Source organism: Barbatula barbatula (assembly GCF_947034865.1).
Source record: "Barbatula barbatula genome assembly, chromosome: 2".
NCBI classification, from domain to species: Eukaryota; Metazoa; Chordata; class Actinopteri; order Cypriniformes; family Nemacheilidae; genus Barbatula; species Barbatula barbatula.
The window spans coordinates 23,305,917-23,325,971 of record NC_136767.1 but is presented as its reverse complement, the minus strand read 5'-3'; the positions used below and the strand labels follow the sequence as shown (position 1 = coordinate 23,325,971).

The following is a 20,055-nucleotide window of genomic DNA, read 5'->3' as shown; positions in this document are numbered from 1 at the left end:
TTACCTGAATTTTGATTGGCTCTGAACTCGATGGGGGCTGTGTGGGTGTCACAAGCCTTATCAGGTTTGTCAAGAGACTTGTCTGGTTTCACTCACTCTTTACAGCAATACATCTGTGGGGCCGCTGATTTATCGATCATCTGAGCAGGAACAGCCAACCCTACAGAGAAAATGTTGAACAAACTTCTAAGAAACGGTACCAAGGAATGATTCACATCAAACGATTCTTACACAAACATTGAATCAAAAATGATTCATGAGTTAACCAGTCAGAGGAAATAATCTGCTCCCATAGTAAAAAACCAAAATGTGCAGTCTGTCCGCACTCAGAGAGGTGCCGTGTCCCTGTGGCAGCCTGCATTTTATTTGTACATCTGCTTTAACAAATTCTCCAAACTAATTAGCACAAGCTTTTAACACTGGTGTTTCTATGTCTTTACATTAAGTGTACGGCAGATCTGAAACTTTTCCTATATTATATTATAAAAGATCTTATAATTTCAGCATTAATACAGAATACTGCTACCGAAACACTTAAAAGGTCATTTCACCCAAAATGTACAATTCTGATCATTTACTCATCTTTAAATTGTTGCAAATCTGTAAGAAAACAGTTTTAGACCACCAATGACTGCCATAGTAAAAAAACTGAATGGCTTGCTTTCCTACTTTCTTTAAACTATCTTCTTTTGTGTTTATAAATGCATTAAGCAAATGATCCTACTATGGAAATCAATGTTGGCCAAGAACTGTTTGGTACATGAGTAAATGATGACTGTTCCTTTAAATAATGTTCTTAAAACTTTACTTATAAGTAATGAGTGGCCATTATCTTTCAGGTCATGCTATATATATATATATATATATATATATATATATATATATATATATATATATACATATACATATACATATATATATATAGCATGACCTGAAAGATAATATCTTATCTTTAATAACACCACCACCACCACCACCACCACCACCAGCCTAGACAGTGGTAACAAGGCATGATGGATCAATGTTCTCATTCTGTTTATGCCCAAATTCTGACTCTTCCATCTGAATGTCTCAACAGAAATCGAGACTCGTCAGACCAGGCAACATTTTTCCAGTCTTCAACGGTCCAATTTTGGTGAGTTCGTGCAAATTGTAGCATCTTTTTCCTATTTGTAGTGGAGATGAGTGGTACCCGGGGGGGTCTTCTGCTGTTGTAGCCCCATCCGCCTCAAAGTTGTGCGTGTTGTGGCTTCACAAATGCTTTGATGCATACCTCGGTTGTAACGAGTGGATATTTCAGTCAAAGTTGCTCTTCTATCAGCTTGAATCAGTTGGCCCATTCTCCTCTGACCTCTAGCATCAACAAGGCATTTTCGCCCACAGGACTGCCGCATACTGGATGTTTTTCCCTTTTCACACCATTCTTTGTAAACCTTTGAAATGGTTGTGAGTGAAAATCCCAGTAACTGAGCAGATTGTGAAATACTCGGACCAGCCCGCCTGGCAGCAACAACCATGCCACGCTCAAAATTGCTTAAAATCACCTTTCTTTCCCATTCTGACATTCAGTTTGGAGTTCAGGAGATTGTCTTGACCAGGACCACACCCCTAAATGCATTGAAGCAACTGCCATGTGAAGGGTTGATTGGATTATTGCATAAATGAGGAATTGAACAGGTGTTCCTAATAATCCTTTAGGTGAGTCTATATAGAACAAACCATAATTTAGGTCTAAATGAAAATATCTTGTAAATCTCACTAGCACCTCTCAGTATCCAACCTTGTCATTCCAGTTACTGGATGCGTGATGGATGGGTTTTGGCATCACTGATAAAATCATGAAATAAAAACAGCACTACTGTCCAAGATCATAAGGATCCACCAGTCATTTCATGTATTTTCACTTGCAAAACCTAATAAACTGTATAGCTCCAAGCCAAACCATCAGCAGTTGGTAAATAGCTCTTCTATACGGCTTTCACCAGTATGGGGCTACAAATTTTGCGGTAAACACTCTCTATTAAACTTACACTCATTTCCTTTTCCACATCTCATGAAAATGAAGACAATATGCTCACACTCTCAATTTTGCAGTGTACCCAGCGAAACAGAGTTTATAGGGTTTAGTGTATTTCTCCTTCTCTGAGCTGCATATGTTTAATGTAGTGTGTTTGGTTGAGCGAGATAAGGCACAAAACACATTAACACCTGCATTCAGATACGCTCACACACACCTATACACTCGCAGAGATGGATGATGGGGGAGATTGGATTTCTGGGCCAGTGAGCAGGAAGCAGAATGTAAGAGTGTGACTGCAGTTCTGTCACAGCAGGTCATTTGGGTACTAATGACTGTGTGAATGTGCGCGTGTGTGTGCCCCGCATAAACCCTATATGTGTGATTGAGACACCTACCAGCTGCAAATTCAATTTGCAAACCCCAGTTTTTATATAAAGCAATTTAAAGCCTGCGAACAAAAAGTGAAAGTGGTAGAGAGAGGGACTTGGTGTTGTTTAGTGCTGTCTTACCAAACCTCTCACCAGTGATAGTACAGAACTCTTTTCTTGTCATCTGTCGCTGCGCTTAAATAAGATGTCATCAGTGCTCTGCAGTAACTGTTGTCGGGAGAACGATGATGTGCTCAGAGTAAAACCTTAGTCAGACACCGGCCAGCGGCTCATCTCTGCTCTTTCAAGGGTTTCTTCATGTCTTTAAGACAACCGGTGTCTGTACTCACGTTGTCTAAGTGTGTGTGTTACACATTCAATGGCGGATAGAACAGACTGTGCCAGGCGAAGTGAAAGCGCAACAGCGCCCCCGTGTGAAGAGACACGCCGCACTACAGCATCACAGAAAATATTTAACAGCTTTACGGAGCTTTATTCTACTGCATAAACTATCAGAGTGTAAGCACAGAGAGTAAGAAAAAGATCCCAATAGATGTGAAGTATGTAAAAATAAGCCAGAATACGCGTCATTCATATGCTAATTGACGTACGGCGTCATCTGACTAGCCGCTACGATCCAAGATACTTTTAAAATAGCCTCGAGGCCACACGGACTTATCGTTCAACAAACTTCCGGTACGCACAAGCTCGATTTGTTTTTAGAACAAACGTTAAGAGTTAGTTTTCTGTCACTGACAAACCTTTTTGGCTCGGTCTTTTGTCACCTGACGTAAATTCGACCGTTTGTCATAAATCTTCCTTTTGTGGAAGTGTGACATAAATTCTTCACACAACACAGAGGGTATTCACCCTGAAAAGACATTTATCACAGGGCTCGGTGTTCTCAATTAGGGTTTGGTTATTAAAAGAATCACTTTACGGTAATTTTACGTCTCTGTCCAAAACAAAACTTGTAAGAACCACAGTGCTACACCGTGTCGTGACCGTGACGCCACATTCCATTACCATCAATTTGTCTGCCAACACTAATAAGGTGGTGATACCTGGAAAAGCAATCCATGATCACATTACGTTCATTAAGTCGCTGTTTACTCCCATTGAAGAATGAGATTCGGTTTTCGCTGTGGATGTTAAGTTTTGAGCGCGGAGTAATTAGAGCCAATCAGATGCGTCGTAAATGTCACATGACTAGTCATTCGCCTAAAAATGATGTCACGAAAACGTAATGGCTCAAATATCAACCTTGGATCAAAACATAGGGCTTCTAAACGCATGTCGAAATATTATTTTTTGGAATAGTATAGTTATTACAGTTTTAATCTTATCCGCCTGTATTAAAGGGATAGTTCATCCAAAAATACTTTTTGTCTTGATTTACTCACCCTCACGTTGTTCCAAACATGTGTACAATTTCTTTGTTCGGTTGAATAGAAGGAAAGATATTTGGAAGAATGTTGACAACCGACAGTTTTGGGGCTCCATTGACTACCATTAAAATGGCCGTCAATGGTAGCCCAGATCCGTACAAATTCTTCAATATTTTCTTTTGTGTACAATGGTAGTCGATGGTGCCCCACATATCTAAACGAGTTTGGATCAACTTGAGGGTGAATAATCCATAATATAATTTTCCTTATTGGGTGAACTATCCCTTTAACCATATTAACAAACAAGTACTCTTGGTGTGCAGAATAGCCTTTACAGAACAATTTACACAAAAAAATAATTCATAAGCTTTCCTGAAGCTCAGTGGTAAGAGCGTTGCGTTAACTATGCAACGCACTATGTTTTGGGTTCGATCCCAGGGGATTACACATACCTATGTATAAATGTATAGGATAATGCAATGTAAGTTGCTTTGGATAAAAGCGTCAGCCAAATGTAAAATGTAAATGTATAAGACATGCAGAACAACAAGGCCACTATAAGCAATCACAAAATACTTGAGACAAAGTGACACATTAATAATCCGTACAGCAAACTTAAGGAAGACAATGTACACAACCAGCTAATTTAGTTTTTTAATAATACTGAACTTGTACCTATAAAGATCAGGAAAAGGTTTAAAAGTTCAAATGAAAATCTTCAAAACGGCTTAAATGCAACATTAAATGCCACATAAATTTAGAAAAGAGCTTAAGAAGACTGGATGTGCAAAGCTACAGATCACATGGATTAAGGTGCAGATCACAGAGACCTTAAACGTACAATAACAGAGTCTCAGGCTAAAATATTTTCATTTATAAAACACACAGACGAGATAAGAACAGTCTCGAGCTGTACTTTTCAGCATGCTAAAACGCTAATTAATAAAAGAAAAAACAATTATAGCTGCCAACCTGTATGCAGGGATTTGAAAGTGTTTATATGACCAAATAACGTTTGTTAAAATGTACATGTTTAAAAAAAACAGGTGTTGTGTCACAAATGAACGTCAAAACAGTAGCAAGGCGTATGATTATCGTAGCGCTCCGTGATGGAAAGTGAAGACTTCAGGCCTCAGGTTCGAGATTTTTTCTCTTTCCTGTCACAGGACACTTCGGCTTTCCGCTTGTGAGCCTGCAACAAATAAAAACAACATCAAGTTGATAAGATACATAGAAGAAAAAATAAAGGAACACAACTTTTATAAGAGACATAAAAAAGGAAATTAAATAAACAAAAGGTTTATTGTAAAGTAATCTCTGTATATAATGTAAAAGAAATACAACAGTTACCCCCCGCCCCATGTAGTCCTTTTGTTTCCTCAGAACTGATAAATAGTCAGACATAGAGATAGATTTTAGAAATCATCAGTAGGATACACTATGCTATTGTGAGGACAATAAATCAGAGGGGAATTTTGATCATTTGCATGTTTTTCCTGTTCAGTTGTTCGAGCATGATTCTGAACTAGAGGCAACGTCTCTGGGGAGGAAGAGTGCGGAGCACAACAACAGATGGAATGAAAAGAAAGAAGACAGGAGGTATTACTGATTGTCCTTTGGGTGTTCGCCTCTTCTTCTCTGCTCGCTCTTTCTCCTCTATCTCCATGTTCTCTTTCTCAATGAGAGAAATGAGCGTGTTGCAGCGACGCTGGAGCTCCTGCAAGCCACACAAAACACAGATAAAAACTCTGTTGTCCCTTCATGATCGGTGAAGAACAGTTACACATCAGACCACAGACGCTTCTGCCATTTCTTTCAAACCCAAGCAGTTTCACAAACTCGCACACCATGTGAGTCGATGTAAAGTCATTAAAAAAGACATGTTTATATACAAGGACATAATTTTGTTTTATATAAAGATAATTATATACAGTATAATGTAGACTGCCCTAAAGAAAATCAGATTTTTTACAATTAAAATGTTTTTTAACCCATTTATTGTTTTTGAGGACATCCCTATATGTGCTTAAAGTGAAATTTTCTGTCAGATTTAGTTTCAAGGAGATAACTCGGCACACACAGAACTATGTAAATGTATCCTTATCGGGTCTTCCCATTCACATCCAATATAAAATTGTTACAGGCTAATCGTAAAAAGGTGCCTTCGTCTGTTTTGGTCGGTTTAAACAGGTTTTACTTGTTCTATGGGCAAATATTTCGCCCCATGAGTACTGCAAAACTGCACAAACACCTTTCTCACCATGGCAGTTCTGGACTTGATGAACCAGTCGAATCTGAACTGTGGGGCATTTCGTACACACTGTCGAAGTTCTTCATATACATATTCTTTATCAAATCCCATTTTATGAAGCATACAGATCAAAAACCTGTCCTCCTCCTGCAGACACACACACAGACTTTAAGAATTAGACACACTAAACCTATAGACTTACAATACAATGTTTAACTCTCTCTCTCTCTCGCAAAAAAGTGACTGGTCTTTAAAAAATTAAAACACAAAACTAATAGCATAACAACTCTTCCTGTTTGTTTCCAACACACACCTCTGTGTAGTTCTTTCCTTTGTTCGTGCCGTACTGGATACGGAGCTGGTGGAATGGAGCCTTGTAGCGTGCTATCTACAAGTACACAAACACACAGCATCAAACAAGAAATATTTACTAATTATTACTGCATCAAAAATAAAATTTCCTCTGAAATATTTTCACTTTGGCTGATAAGCATGTGACTTCACTGAATAAATATTGAGGGTGTGAATCATCAAAAGCCAGAAATATTAAAAACTCGGCACACAATCATAATTCAGCATCCATTAAAAAGAATCTCAATCGTCAACAATGCAATTAAATTCCATTCCGCTTACACACAGATAACTTCTGGAGCTTCATTATTATTTCATTATAATTGCTTTCACGCAAATATTTTCCATAAATATTTATATTTTATCAGTTTAAAGACATATTTGAATGGAGCGTATGTGTAATCGCAAGTTTAACGGTTTGGATGCTCAGATGTAAGAAGTCTACAGTCAAAGAGACTAAGTCAATCACACGGTTCAAAAGGAGCTGGTGCAACTACCCCATGCTTTTAAAATCGTAATTATCTATGCTGTGGAAAGTAATGTCAGCAAACTGAACTGACGCCTAAATGAAAAATCTCATTCAAGCAGATGAAGAAATTAGCAGACGAATTACAGGCACAGTAAGAGATTTTCTTACTTATAACTAGCCTCTCTGGGGAAGGAAACGTTGAAGCTGTTTAAAGGTCACAGTCTGCAAATTTCATTTAGGTGCTTATGTATAAATGGTAGAAATACGGGCAGAAAACAGACGAACAGCCGTCGCATGAGTGAAATGCAGACGTGGCACATTCAGTAGAAAAGGTAATCTGGCGATTTAACTGGTTTCATGTGTGAAAGTGGCCATAGAGAGAAGGTTTTATGTGAAGATTTTGAAAGCTTGACCTTAGTGTCCAGGGCTTTTTTGATGCTAATGCGTCTTTGGATGCGAGCTTCTCCTCGCTCTATCTGAGCCATGATCTTCTCAATGTCCTGAAGCTCATTACATCGTTCCCAAAACACAGCTGCAAAACACAACAAACACAAATGTACTTTAAGTTTAAGGTGTGTGTAGGACAGGTTTGTTATGTAGGTTTGCGTATATGACTGATACAAAAGCTAAATATATTGTGTAGTTGAGAGTATTTCTACAAGAGTGTGTGTGCAGGTAAAATGTGTGTATGTCATTTCTACTGGGGCTGTCAATTAAACGTGTTAATTTACTCAATTAATTGACGCATTTAAAAGTGCCGCCAGACCCATATGTAAATTCCATAATTCAATGAGGGATTTTTTCACCATCAGAGCAATTCAAGTTTGATTTACCACCTTCACAGTGTTGCGAATCAACAGTAAGCCGTAGCTGCTACTGCAGGCAATGCACTTCGCTAAACTACATTAGCCAACAGCTCGAAAGGAACAGAATGCAAAAGTCCTGAGATGTGTTTTTCAAACTGGAACTGTTTTTAAATTGACATGCCATCTTAAGGACTGGTGCTGAGGGTGTGCAAAATGAGCACAACGATAAAAAATTTTATGTAGCCAGTTATATTGGTGTGTCGTACCAGAGTACTCCATGACTTCCTCAGGGGTCTTGCCCTCCACATCTCTAGCGATGTTGTCGATGTCATCACGACCGTACTTCTCATTGGCTTTAATAAACTGATTGAAATCACGCTTGTTCCAGTTGGTGAAACCCTGTGGATAAAACAGACAAATTCTGTTCCGGCACTGCTCGCCAATTAGCACATTTAGTGTGACAGAGATGATGAAGTGTGTACTTGTGTGAGAAGCTTCTCTTTCTCCTCTGTCTCTTCGGGAGAGAGGGGCTCAGCCTCGTCAATCTTTGCTTGTTCCTCTTTCTGGACCTGTGCTGAATTTGGAATGTCAGCATTTCGTGGAACCTTTAAAACACACAAACGCAATTTCAAACCACATCTTCACACATATATATTAAAAACACAACAGATTAAAAAAACTTTTCAGAGCTTTAAAGAGCTCTTTTAAAACCTTTTTAATAGTACATGTCCACAAACAGCCTTGAATCCAAGTTACATTCTCAGCGTTTCTCAACCACTTTAGTCTTTACGCCCCCCCACAGCCCCATTAGTATGGCTCAAGTACCTCTTCATTTCCATTAAACCAGACATGTGCTCCTATAATATCACACTAAACAGGATATCATTTATCATTATCTTAAATATCATTAAATGCTAATTATTCCAGTGATTTACTTAAAAGCTATAAATAATTACATCTGTGGGTGAAAAACAGACTCACGGAGTAGTTTATTCTAAAATAGGTTGTTTTATTATTGCATTTAGTTTGATATTGGTTTGAATGGCCGAGACACAAATTGGCCTGAATTACCATGTTTATTTTCTCTAAAAAATAAATGAAAATAAATGACAAGGTTAACTGTTTGTAATCATTACAATATTTTGCTGTAGTTTCTGAACATGCAAATACATCAGGGGCCTGTACCATGAATGTAGCTGAACAAACTCAGGGTAGTTGGATTAGTTTGGGGTTGACAAAACCAAACCAACGTGATCAAGCTTTGTTGGTACCATGAAGCAGCTCGTGGAGTTTCTTTGTCAACTCAAGCTTTGATCCTGATGCTAAGATTAGTTTGCGCGCGCGTGCACATGAACGAGTGACGTCAGCATGGCTAAACCAATCGCATTATAAATGGATAAATCGATTTCCACAATATGAACACAAAAATGAATTTCAGCCATGGAGTGATATGTTTCTGCTGTCTACGCAAGAGAGAGTGTTTCAGAAACACTGCTGATTGCGTTAACGGGCAAGTTAAACACTATATAGTAGGCTACACACATTTACTGTAGCGCAAACAGGATCCGCGGGGTCCTCGGTGGAACTACAAGGGGTCCGTGTCCTTGCGGGCAACTTTTTTTATGTAAGGCATGGGTACAGAAATATTACAACAAATGTTAATTGAAGCTCCCGCATATTGCAATTTTAACCCTCGTGCGGACAAAAAACATCCATTCAGACAGCAGAAGCAAGAAAGTTAACCTTACATCTGCTTCGTCATTTCCCTTCCGAGTACACATGAGAGGAGTTGCGTGCAAATAAAGTTCATTCTCATATATTCTGAACTTCTGTACAAATTTGTTAAAGCTGTAAACGGCTAATTTGACAGGCAAATTTGACAGAAACTCTGACATCTTACGTGTTTAAAATCAATGAATGCGTGTTAAACAAGTTGCCCAAAAAATAACGCGGACTGGTTGCATGTTGGTCTCCTTTTAGTCTGATATGATGCTCTGCAGGAAAAAAACTAGTTTATTTTTTTGCAGAAAGACAACGGAGCTCAGAATTATAAATAGCGGTGTGTTCTGCAACACAGAGAAGCGGAAGAAAATATAAGAATAACACTTAATAAAACGGCCTGCTTTTACAACAGAATGCATAAGCCTTTACCTTTAATAGACTAGTCTTTGCGCCATTAGGGTCAGTCATTTCATTGAAGCCTTAATAAAAACTACGGTTCAGAAAAATGTCCTAATACAGTGAAACTGAAAGTGTTTCTAGATGTTCTGCACCACAGACAAGAATGTAAAAACTGCAATGCAAAATACATGTGATGCAATAAAAGTGGAATATAAGTAAGTAAATTGAATTTCATGTGAGTGTAAGGGAAAGCCAGCAAATCTGTAAAATCAGATTTTACCTATATAGTAAACAATATTTTATTTTATATTTGTAATATATATTTTTATATTAGTATTTTTATTTTATTAAACAGTATAAAAAATAACTAGCCATTCTAACACGCACTGTGAGTCAATTACGTCAGCTGATTGGTCAAACTTCAGTCTGAGATCTCGAATCCAGAACATAATCTGCCCCGGAGCAGGTTAGCCGTGCAGCGTAAGACACCATGGCGACGAACACCGAATAAAGCCGAGCGACTTTTATGGTACCTAAAACCCAGGGTTGCCACAAACTAAACTGAAACATAGCTGGCTAGCCACCTAAACCAGCTTCATGGTACAGGCCCCAGGAAGTAAACCACTGATCAAGCATACATGCTTACCTTGTATGCAATAGTTTTTCTGTAGTAGAGAATCTCCATCTCCAAGAGCTCAAATAGACGTGGAGGAAAGAACTGAAAGTCCTGAATGTTGGGCTGCCTGGGAGGCCGAGGAGCCTAAATCACATGCACAAACTCCTTATAAACTCTTTCCATGCCACATGCAAACACGTGCTTGATATTTGTTGAACATAACAACAAAACACAATTTTCATTTTTATTTCTTATTAACCTTTTGCCACATAACTGAAACTACAGAATAGAGGGACTTTATATAGAGTATTTGATTGGTTGCTTTATAGTAGTTGCCTGTATGCATTTTATACAGCACTTTTCCCATACAACTCAAAGAGCATTTACTTCTCATTTAGTGGCCTCTTTTCATTCTTATTGATGTTTTTATGACTCACAGTGGACTATTCGATCAAACCATCCCACTGGAGCAATCCAGTGTTAAGTGTCTCTCAAGGGCACAGCAGTGACAGGAGAGCAGGAAAAAGAACGTTAAGTTCACAAGGTTATTTCCTGAGTCAGCGTTTGAACCCGTAACCTTTGTGTTTCAGGCCTAACTCTTTATCCATTACGCTATCGCCGATAATACAGCATCCTTCTGCTGAGCTACTCCTACATTCACTGAGTCTGGTGCAGCTGTCAGTCTGTTGAACAGTGATGCGAGTGCATTTTTTAGTGTGTAGTAGATTGTGTACACACTTGCATTATGGTATGCTTATGTGGCCTCGAGTAGAGCTGACAAATATCATTTCAGTGTTTAAACTGCGTGTGTGTGAGGGTTACCTTTGGGGCTCTTGGCTCGCTGACTCGCAGCGCTTCTCTGAAGTAAGCATCCACAGCATAATTGGCCTTCCTTTCTCTCTTCGGAGGCTCAATCCATTCCATCAAACTCAGCTGCACAAAACAGAGTTAACACACACACACACAGAAACTTTCAGACTTCAACTGTAAACCTTTACATAAACATTCCCAGGGTATGGCATACACAACCACAAAACTGAAACAAATCTGAAATGCACACACAATGGTAAATACCCCAGACTCACTTTCTGTTTCTCTCTGTAATCTTCTCCTTCGAAGTTGTAAAGGCTGGTCTCGGTTGCACCTGTGTCCATTGTAAAATCTCTCAGCGAGCTCTCGCCGAGATTCTGCATGCGTTCGTTCATCTCTGCAGTCTGACAGAAACAACCATCAAACAAACTTAAAAGGAATTAAATCAAGTCTAAACGTCTCAAATGAAAATAACTTGAAAAACGCATTTGGAAAGCAAAGCGTCATCCAACGTCATGATATGTTTGTTTGTGTGTTATCACCTTCTTTGCACCTCTCTCCAGAATGGTGTTGATATCTTCATCTGTGAGTTCACTGTCTTTAGAGGCGAACACGTGCGTGGCTCCATGCCGGATCATTTGCAGCATTTCATCCTTCCCCAATTTATTCTGCTGGTCAATAAGCCGTCCTATGAACGGAGCACAAATTACAGCATTGTAAAAAAATCTGCATACTCATGAACCCCGAAAAATGGATTACATACATTTCTATTGTTGCTTCATCGTGTCATTTAATTGAATTCTGTGTTAGGAATGTTTGCGTATGGTACATACCCTGCTGTATGACTATGGAGTCCAGGCGTAACTTCATCTCTGCTCTCTCCACGATTCGCTCCTCTACTGTGTTTTCTGTGATCAGTCTGAACACTTTAACTGGTTTTATTTGTCCGATTCGGTGGGCACGGTCCTGAAACAGAAAAAGCGCACAAATATTCACAAATGAATATATACATCTCTCAAATTCTTACAATCGAAAAGTACATTACTCCCAGTTGTGTGGTTTGGTCACAAGTGTGTCTCACCATTGCCTGCAGGTCCACCTGTGGGTTCCAGTCCGAGTCGTACAGAATCACGACATCAGCTGTAGCCAAATTAATCCCCAGCCCACCTGCCCGTGTGCTCAGCATGAAGAGAAACTTGCTGCTGTTCGGTGCGTTAAAAGAATCTATGGCTTGCTATTGCACAACAACAGAGAGAATGAAAGAGGCATAAATGAAAATTCATAATTTTTCTTTATGTTTAAAAGGGAAGTCTGATGGAATTTCACTTCTTTACATTTAGTTAGTGAGTAGTATAGCTGTTTAAGACATCTGCCAAGTCGCAATTATCAAAAAAAGTTATTTATGTTATCTGAATTAACAAAAACAAACGGCTCACTGGGATTACAAAAAACCTTTCCCTGTGTTATGGACATCCTGAATCCCAAAATCACATTAAACAAAATAAAGCTTAACATAATAAAGACTTTGAAAAACTGAAAATAGATGACGTGAAATGAACAAATTGTAAGGCCAATAAATGTTACTGCTCATAATTGTGAATATTTGCAGGAATATTCTTAGCTTCTGTGTTTGTCTAACAACTCTGTATAACCACCAGTTTGCATTCATCCCAGGTCTGATCAGCAGTTTCCATAACAACCAGGTTGGTTAATCAGTGTCTTATATAAACTCGACTGAGACCCCATGTGAAGTGTCTCTATTTGCCTCCAAATTTAACAAAGCCTACTAATTTCTCTCGGTGAATGTGTTTTTTCTCTACATGCCCTCAACTTTTTGCATTTTGTTTATTGGATTTGTGTTTTCTAAATTACTTGATGTAATAATTTCATCATGCACTGCATTTATTGAGAAAAACACAAATAGACACAAGTTCAATAAAAAGGAAGGAAGAAGGCGGGAACCGGCGAACGTAACAATACTTTTTAATAAAATAAATAAACAAACAAACAATAAAACACAACACAAAGTCCATTCCTGGTCCTCTCTCACAGAAGGTCCGGTCGCTCGTCCTCTTATGCTCCCAATCTCCTCCGTGATACGAGACCGGTGCGCGTACAGATGACGCTCGTTATCACTCACGCACCGGCCTCGAACCCCGGCTCACATCCCGCCTACCTCACTCCAGTATGAAATTATGTTGCTGTATTTGCTGTAAGAAACTGTGTGTATGCAAGTGTTTGTACCTCTCTGGCCTCATGAGGCGTGTTACCATCCAGTCTGCAGTATTCGTACCCTCTCCACATGCAGTAATCTTCCAGAATATCCAACACGCGTGTCATCTGGCTGAATATTAATACTCTGGAACCTGTATACATACACACACACACATTTTTTTTTAAATCAGGTGAACGTGAAAAATTCAAACATTCTAAATGTTTTAAATTGTAAATAAATCATGAGCAAATATCTGCTCTACATATGCAATCATTAGTTCTCCCAAACAATTCTTTCATCATTTACGCATCCTCACATTATTCCAAACCTGATTTTCATTCTTCTATAGAGCACAAAATATATTTTGAACAAAACTGGCCCAATGATGACAAAACCCCTAAAACATTCTCAAAATATCTTCTTCTGTGTTCCACAGACAGATTTTGAATGACATGATGGTAAATGAATGATGACAAATGTAATCATTTTTGTTCAACTATACCTTTAAAAGCAGACTAACGCACACAAACATGCCCACCTTGCTCTTGTACTTTAGGCAGAAGTTTATCCAATGCAACCATCTTGCCGCTGTTGATGACTAGGTGTGTGTCTGTGGTGTAGGGGGGACCAGGCTCCGCCCCATCAAAGAGGTACGGATGGTTGCAGCATTTCCGAAGCTGCATCAATATATTCAGGAGCCGCATCTTATCCATCTTTCCTGCTGAGTTTAGGATGTCGATATCTTTCATCAAGATACGCGTGTACCTATTAAATATAAAAAATATAAGAATTCACTTGCTTGAATGATGCCTTGGAATCAATTAAATTCAGGGTGACGTACGAGAAAACATACAGTATATTTTTAATTCATTGCTTTGCACAGTACATATGGCACCATGAATAATCACAGAAAGCGTTTATCAAACCAGATGGCTCTACTTCATTCAAAATTCAGTACAATTTAACTCACTCATCAAACTCAAGTGAACACAAACAAACACAATCTATTATGGCATCTGCTGAATCTTTAGATAAATGTGCTTTATTATGCTTTCTTTTGAGGAATATTCTGCACAATATTAATCTCGAGTAGTCTTAATTTAGATTTTACCATTCTCTCTGCATTTTACTGAGTCCCAGGTAAATCTTCACCTCCTTCTTGGGTGGAAGACTTTTCTCCACCTCTGCTTTAATACGACGCAGTAGGAATGGACGCAGAACCTGAAAACAGACGCTTAATATCTTGACTATCTTAATAAACAATGACGTAGAAAACAAGAAGATGCTGAACAATACTTAAAAATATGCTTTAAAGGTGTGTCATTTTTTGGAGGGTCTATTGACAGAAATACAATATAATCTACATTACTATGTATGTCTATAGAGGTGTATAAAGACCTTACATACTGAAGCGTTATGCTTTTATTGCCTCAGAATTAGCTATTTCTATCTACATACTCCACGGGTCCCCTTGCATGGATTTCGCCATGTTGTTTCTACAGTAGCCCTTAATGGACAAACTGCTCTACAGAACGCGTTTGAAAATGCGTTGTGTCCTTTGGAAAAAAAGCAAAAACGTGACCACAGTGCCACGAAGGGGGGGGTGGGGAGGGTTTGTGGTTGGAGTGAGCAGTTGGTTGAAATTCCTAACCTCTCCGCTAGACGTTTCATACACTGGACCTTAAAATGAGTGAATGAGAAAGATAAAGTCAGACTTACAGCATGAAGTCTTTCAACCAGCTTCTGGTCACCGAGACAGTTATTTGTGTCAAACCATGAATCAAAATCCTAAAATTTCACACACACAGACAAACTAGGATGAAGCAGAAAGCACATACAATCTCAAGTACACAGTGCTCCATACATGGAAAATAGATGTAAACTTCCGTCTATGAAACCGTCTCTATATCATGTGATTATAAAACCTAAATGTTACATTTTGATTGTTTAATTGGGTCATTGGCTCGGGGACATTTTACACAGCCTTACATTTATGACATTCTGCATAATGTTTGTGAGTTTTCAGAGCTTCAAACGTGCTGTGCTGACACGCACAAAGCCAGTCAAAAACTTTGGTTTATAATCTGGGGTGCAGAGTTCAAACAGAACTCTGACAGATACAGCTAAATAACATGTGAGTGAGCGGAAGGAGATAAAATAGGATGCAATATTTAAAAAGAAGCATGACTCACGCTGGCAGAATTGAACACATCAGGCAGCAAGAAGTTCAAAAGCGACCAGAGCTCGTGTAGATTATTCTGCAGTGGGGTGCCAGTCAACAGCAGACGATTGGTTGTCTTAAACTCCCGCACAATCTCTGACAACTGAGAGCCAGAGACAGATAAAAGAGCGAGAGGGAGAGACAGCAAAGGAAGAAAAGAGAAATGTACGATTAAAAGAAGGTTATTTTATCCGTATCAGATCATTAAATCTGCTCAGATGTGTAATATGACAGATTTTTCAGCTTTACAGTCCCTCTTGCATTAATTTATCCTCAGTTGTTTATCTGGGTTGCAATACCTTTGATTTCTCGTTTTTGATGCGATGGGCCTCGTCGATAACAAGATAGCGCCAGTTAAACTTCTTAAAGACGGATTTCTCCCGGATCACCATTTCGTACGATGTCACGCACACATCCCACTCTCCGGGCATCATCACGTCGCGTATGAATGCTGCCTAAAACAAGCAAGCAAACTAATTAGGGCTGATTCATTATCACACACGTATTATGAATAACCTTTTGGTAAGATGAAAGTGGGGAGACGGGGAATAGAAGAGGAAGGATTAAAAACTGAAAAACAACAGAAGGACATGTGTGGTCTCACTCTTTCATCTTTATCCCCGATGAGACAAACAGCCTTTAAGGTGGGTACCCAGCGCTTGAATTCATTCATCCAGTTATGAAGGGTTGATTTGGGCACTAGGACCATGTGGGGACCTGGAATGTTCCTGTAGTGTTTCAGGTAGCCTAGCAACGCAATCGTCTGCAGGGTTTTACCCAGACCCTGAACCAATCACAACACAGGATCCAATGAGTCACAGACATGACCAAGACAGGTACAGAAAATGACAGTCTCATTAAAGCAGTGAAAGGATGGAGTCATTTTTTCATTGTCATGAGTCTATGTGGTTTCACAATGACGTGTATTCAAAAGACTATTTCTGACAATGTAGGTGTTTCACTAATAATAGAAGTGCCGCTACAAACATTTTTTTTCTGCTCTCCCAGGCAACATTTTCACTTGAGGCAAATATATATTTTCTACATTTTCGAGATATGACCAACATGAGATCTGCATCCATTCCGGCTATATTTTCTCCATACTAAAACCTATGCAATTTTAAAGGCTAATCCACACTGATCCGACAAACAGCTAAACAAAAAACAACATTATTAGGCTGTTCGATTTATAATGAACGAGTTTGTTAGCATGTGTCTATTTGTTGGTACTTGTGTGAGTGAAATAAGCCTAAGACATATTACATAAAACAGTTTAATGTTACAAAAGTAGTATTTTGTGTCTGCATCATGCTATTTAAATGTTTATTAAATGTGTATTGAGACCCTTGCTCTTTTCCCCCCTATGCTGTCTCGGTTGTTATCTGCACGCTCAGTCTGACTTGACAGCATAAATGGAGCACTGGGTGTGATGCGTTTTCATTGTTGACTTCATACACACATGACTTTGTGATGAAAAGTAATAATAAGTGATGTTACCATCTCATCAGCCAGGATGCCATTGATGCCATTCTCATATAGAGAAATCATCCAGTTCAAACCTCTGATCTGATAATCTCTCATCGTTCCGTTCTTAACATCTATCAATGAATAAATATATAACAGTGAATCATTAAAATCTCATTATTGCTCATTGCCTTTAAAAAAATCATTATAATAATATACATTATATCAAGATAAATGAATAATAATGCATGGCATTTGTGAACTTCCTTATATTTGGAAATAAACATAACTCTTATAAAATTGATTGATGCCCCTAGTGGTGCATAAATGACACACTTCACACATTTAACTCCAACTTCATAATGTATGATTAAAGAAAATGTATTTAAATGATCCAAGACCCTTAAAAAATGTCTTTCTATCACATAAAATCACACACTGTTCATGATATCAAAAAACATTGATACATACATGAAGGGGACTCCTCAAATCGAACAAGAACGTTAGAGGCCCTCCTGCTCTCAGATAAAAGTTCCTCATCTTCCTCCTGCTCCGTCCGACGATGTCGGTTACTGAAACGCACAACGACCGGGCGCAAAGGAATCAACCAAATCACCATGACGACCCATGTCTGACCGACAGCACGGGGACTAATCGCAAACCTTATGCATCTTAAGTGTGAGCATGCATGTGTATGTGTGTGACTTACTCTGAAACAGACAAGAGGTTCTGTTTCTCATCCTGTTTGATTCGTGGTCTCCCTACTTTCACCCTGAGGGGCGAGGTGGGAGATTTCTGACTGGCAGGCTGTATGAAATGAGCGAATAGTTCTGTCTGCTTCAACAGGAACTCAAATCGGTTTGAACGGTCCGTTTCCTTCAGTCAGGAATAAAAGCGTAAATTAATAATAATAATTAATAATTCCACACTAGTATAGTATTTCTCGGTTTAGTATAGTACTACAAGGTATTTGGAGAAATAGACAATGGGGAAAATTCTATCTATTATGCATTCGTGTGGCATTTGATTGATCTGTACATTATACATCATTTGATCTCAGAAGCAAATTTCACTGTCTGTCTGAGGTACCCTATTCCAAAACGTAGTCCTTCTACTCCTGTCTGTGTCATCCCTCAAAAATTTGCACAGAAGCCTCTGTGTAGAATTGTTCATAAGTTAACAAGTTTATGTACAAATAATGTATCGTATGCATGATTATATGATCTTTCCTTTAATAAGTACATTACATACTAGGCATATACCAAATTGTCTACACTCACTCTTTTTTCCTCATACTCTGGGTCCAACAGGCTCCCCTGCACCGTAGCTTTAGGAGGGGGGCCTAGGAGGAATGGAGGGTCCTCCTATAAAAAACAAAAAAAGATGAACACAAACCTTGTAAATATACGGTACCAGACACTCAGTACTTATATGAAGATTTCTGTAATGGATTAGCTAAAGGAATAGTTCACCTAAAAAAATGACATTTTGTCATGATTTACTCACCCTCGAGTTGTTACAAACCTGTGCAAATGTCCTTATGTATAACGCAAAAGAAGATATTTTAATGAATGTGGGAAATTTAACAGCTCTAGGGCACTATTGCCTGCAATAGTAGATTTTTCACCTACTGTTGAATTCAACAGTGCCCCGGAACTGTTTGGTTACAAACATTATTCCAAATATCCTTTTTGGTGTTCAGCAGAACAACTTACACAGGTTTGTAACAACTTGAGGGTGGGTAATTGATGACAAAAAAACACTTTTGGGTAAACTATCCCTTAAAACCTAATTAAAAGGTTACGTCGTCAAGAAGCGAGTGACCAGCATGAAATTCTACTCTGATTCACGTTTTAAAAAATATCCCAGGATGCATCTCGAATGCTTTCGTTTATTGCCACTTCACAATTTGCACTCTTCCATTCCATTGTGTGGATAAATTATGGTAGTACTATTCTACAATATGGAAAACAAACGGTCTGTTGTTGATCAATAGGGTGAGTGTGCCAAAAATTAAACATCGCATTTTTTTTTGTAACAAATAAGAATACTTGGTGTTTGGCACATTGACGTTACCATGGTGTCACGTTAATTGTGAGCATGTGAGTGTTTATTAACGTCGTGCAGCGCCTGCAGGTTGTATTTGTTGTGTAACAGAGATTTGCGTGCGTGCGTTCGTAGGCTTGTTAAAAAACGTAGCAACTTTGCGCCAACCGCAGACGTAACGCATGCAAATTCCAACCTCCGCCTAAATAACCAACTGTTCATACAACGCAAGTAATAAACATCTACATAAAGCTATGCAGATGTGAAGTGAACAGCCTTCCCGTCATGTTCCGTTGCCTCCAAACGCAGATAAACTACAAACTTCTGCGTCCTGTTTTTCACGTCCGTCTGCAAACAGAGTATGTGCAGTATGCTCTTCTTCTGTATGGCTCTCTTTACCTCCTCTTTCTCCGTGTGCACCTCCCGAGAAGTAGACGGTAGCTCTTCGTCGGACATGTTGGTCAATGTACGAAGCTTTTCATGAGTTATTGGTAACCAGACAGTAAGTTATAAAGCATAAATTTGTCGTATGCGTCATGACAGGACCGTACAGTCACGGCGCGCGCACACGCCCCTTCTGTAGCTTCATATTAGATCTCGCGATACTAGAGAGACATGTTAGGCCGTCGCATCAAATCTCGCGGGAGTACAGCGCCCAAAAGCTTTAAAACAAACTGTCAAAACATTGCCTAAGATCTACAGTCGAACGGTCTCATATTTTACCCTGATAAACACGCGGAAGTATAAAATAATCATTTTTTTAACGACGGATAACGAATAAACGGAATGCTACGAGAGCAATATTTTTGCTTCCACAGAATTCTGGGTGTAAACGCTCCAAGCATGTGCGCTTTTTCAGAAAAAGACGCTAGATGGCGCCCAAACACCACTGAATTTCGTACTGCAGCA

General features: G+C 38.9%; 1 protein-coding gene across 1 annotated transcript; it reads right to left on the bottom strand.

Annotated features, from left to right (window-relative positions):
• Window positions 1–4,417: 4,417 nt before the first annotated feature.
• Window positions 4,418–19,731, bottom strand: smarca1 (SNF2 related chromatin remodeling ATPase 1). The gene is made up of 25 exons (XM_079478275.1): window positions 19,546–19,731; window positions 18,381–18,464; window positions 17,810–17,976; window positions 17,572–17,672; window positions 17,134–17,234; window positions 16,241–16,420; window positions 15,936–16,091; window positions 15,608–15,739; window positions 15,135–15,203; window positions 14,527–14,636; window positions 13,954–14,180; window positions 13,445–13,566; window positions 12,282–12,434; window positions 12,034–12,166; window positions 11,743–11,888; window positions 11,476–11,604; window positions 11,213–11,323; window positions 10,421–10,534; window positions 8,136–8,258; window positions 7,920–8,052; window positions 7,261–7,379; window positions 6,341–6,415; window positions 6,037–6,174; window positions 5,383–5,493; window positions 4,418–4,968 (listed from the first exon to the last, which is right to left on the bottom strand). Exons 1-25 carry the CDS (start codon window positions 19,600–19,602, stop codon window positions 4,909–4,911), a joined length of 3,051 nt encoding a protein of 1,016 aa, XP_079334401.1. The 5' UTR covers window positions 19,603–19,731; the 3' UTR covers window positions 4,418–4,908.
• Between the last annotated feature and the right edge of the window lie 324 nt (window positions 19,732–20,055).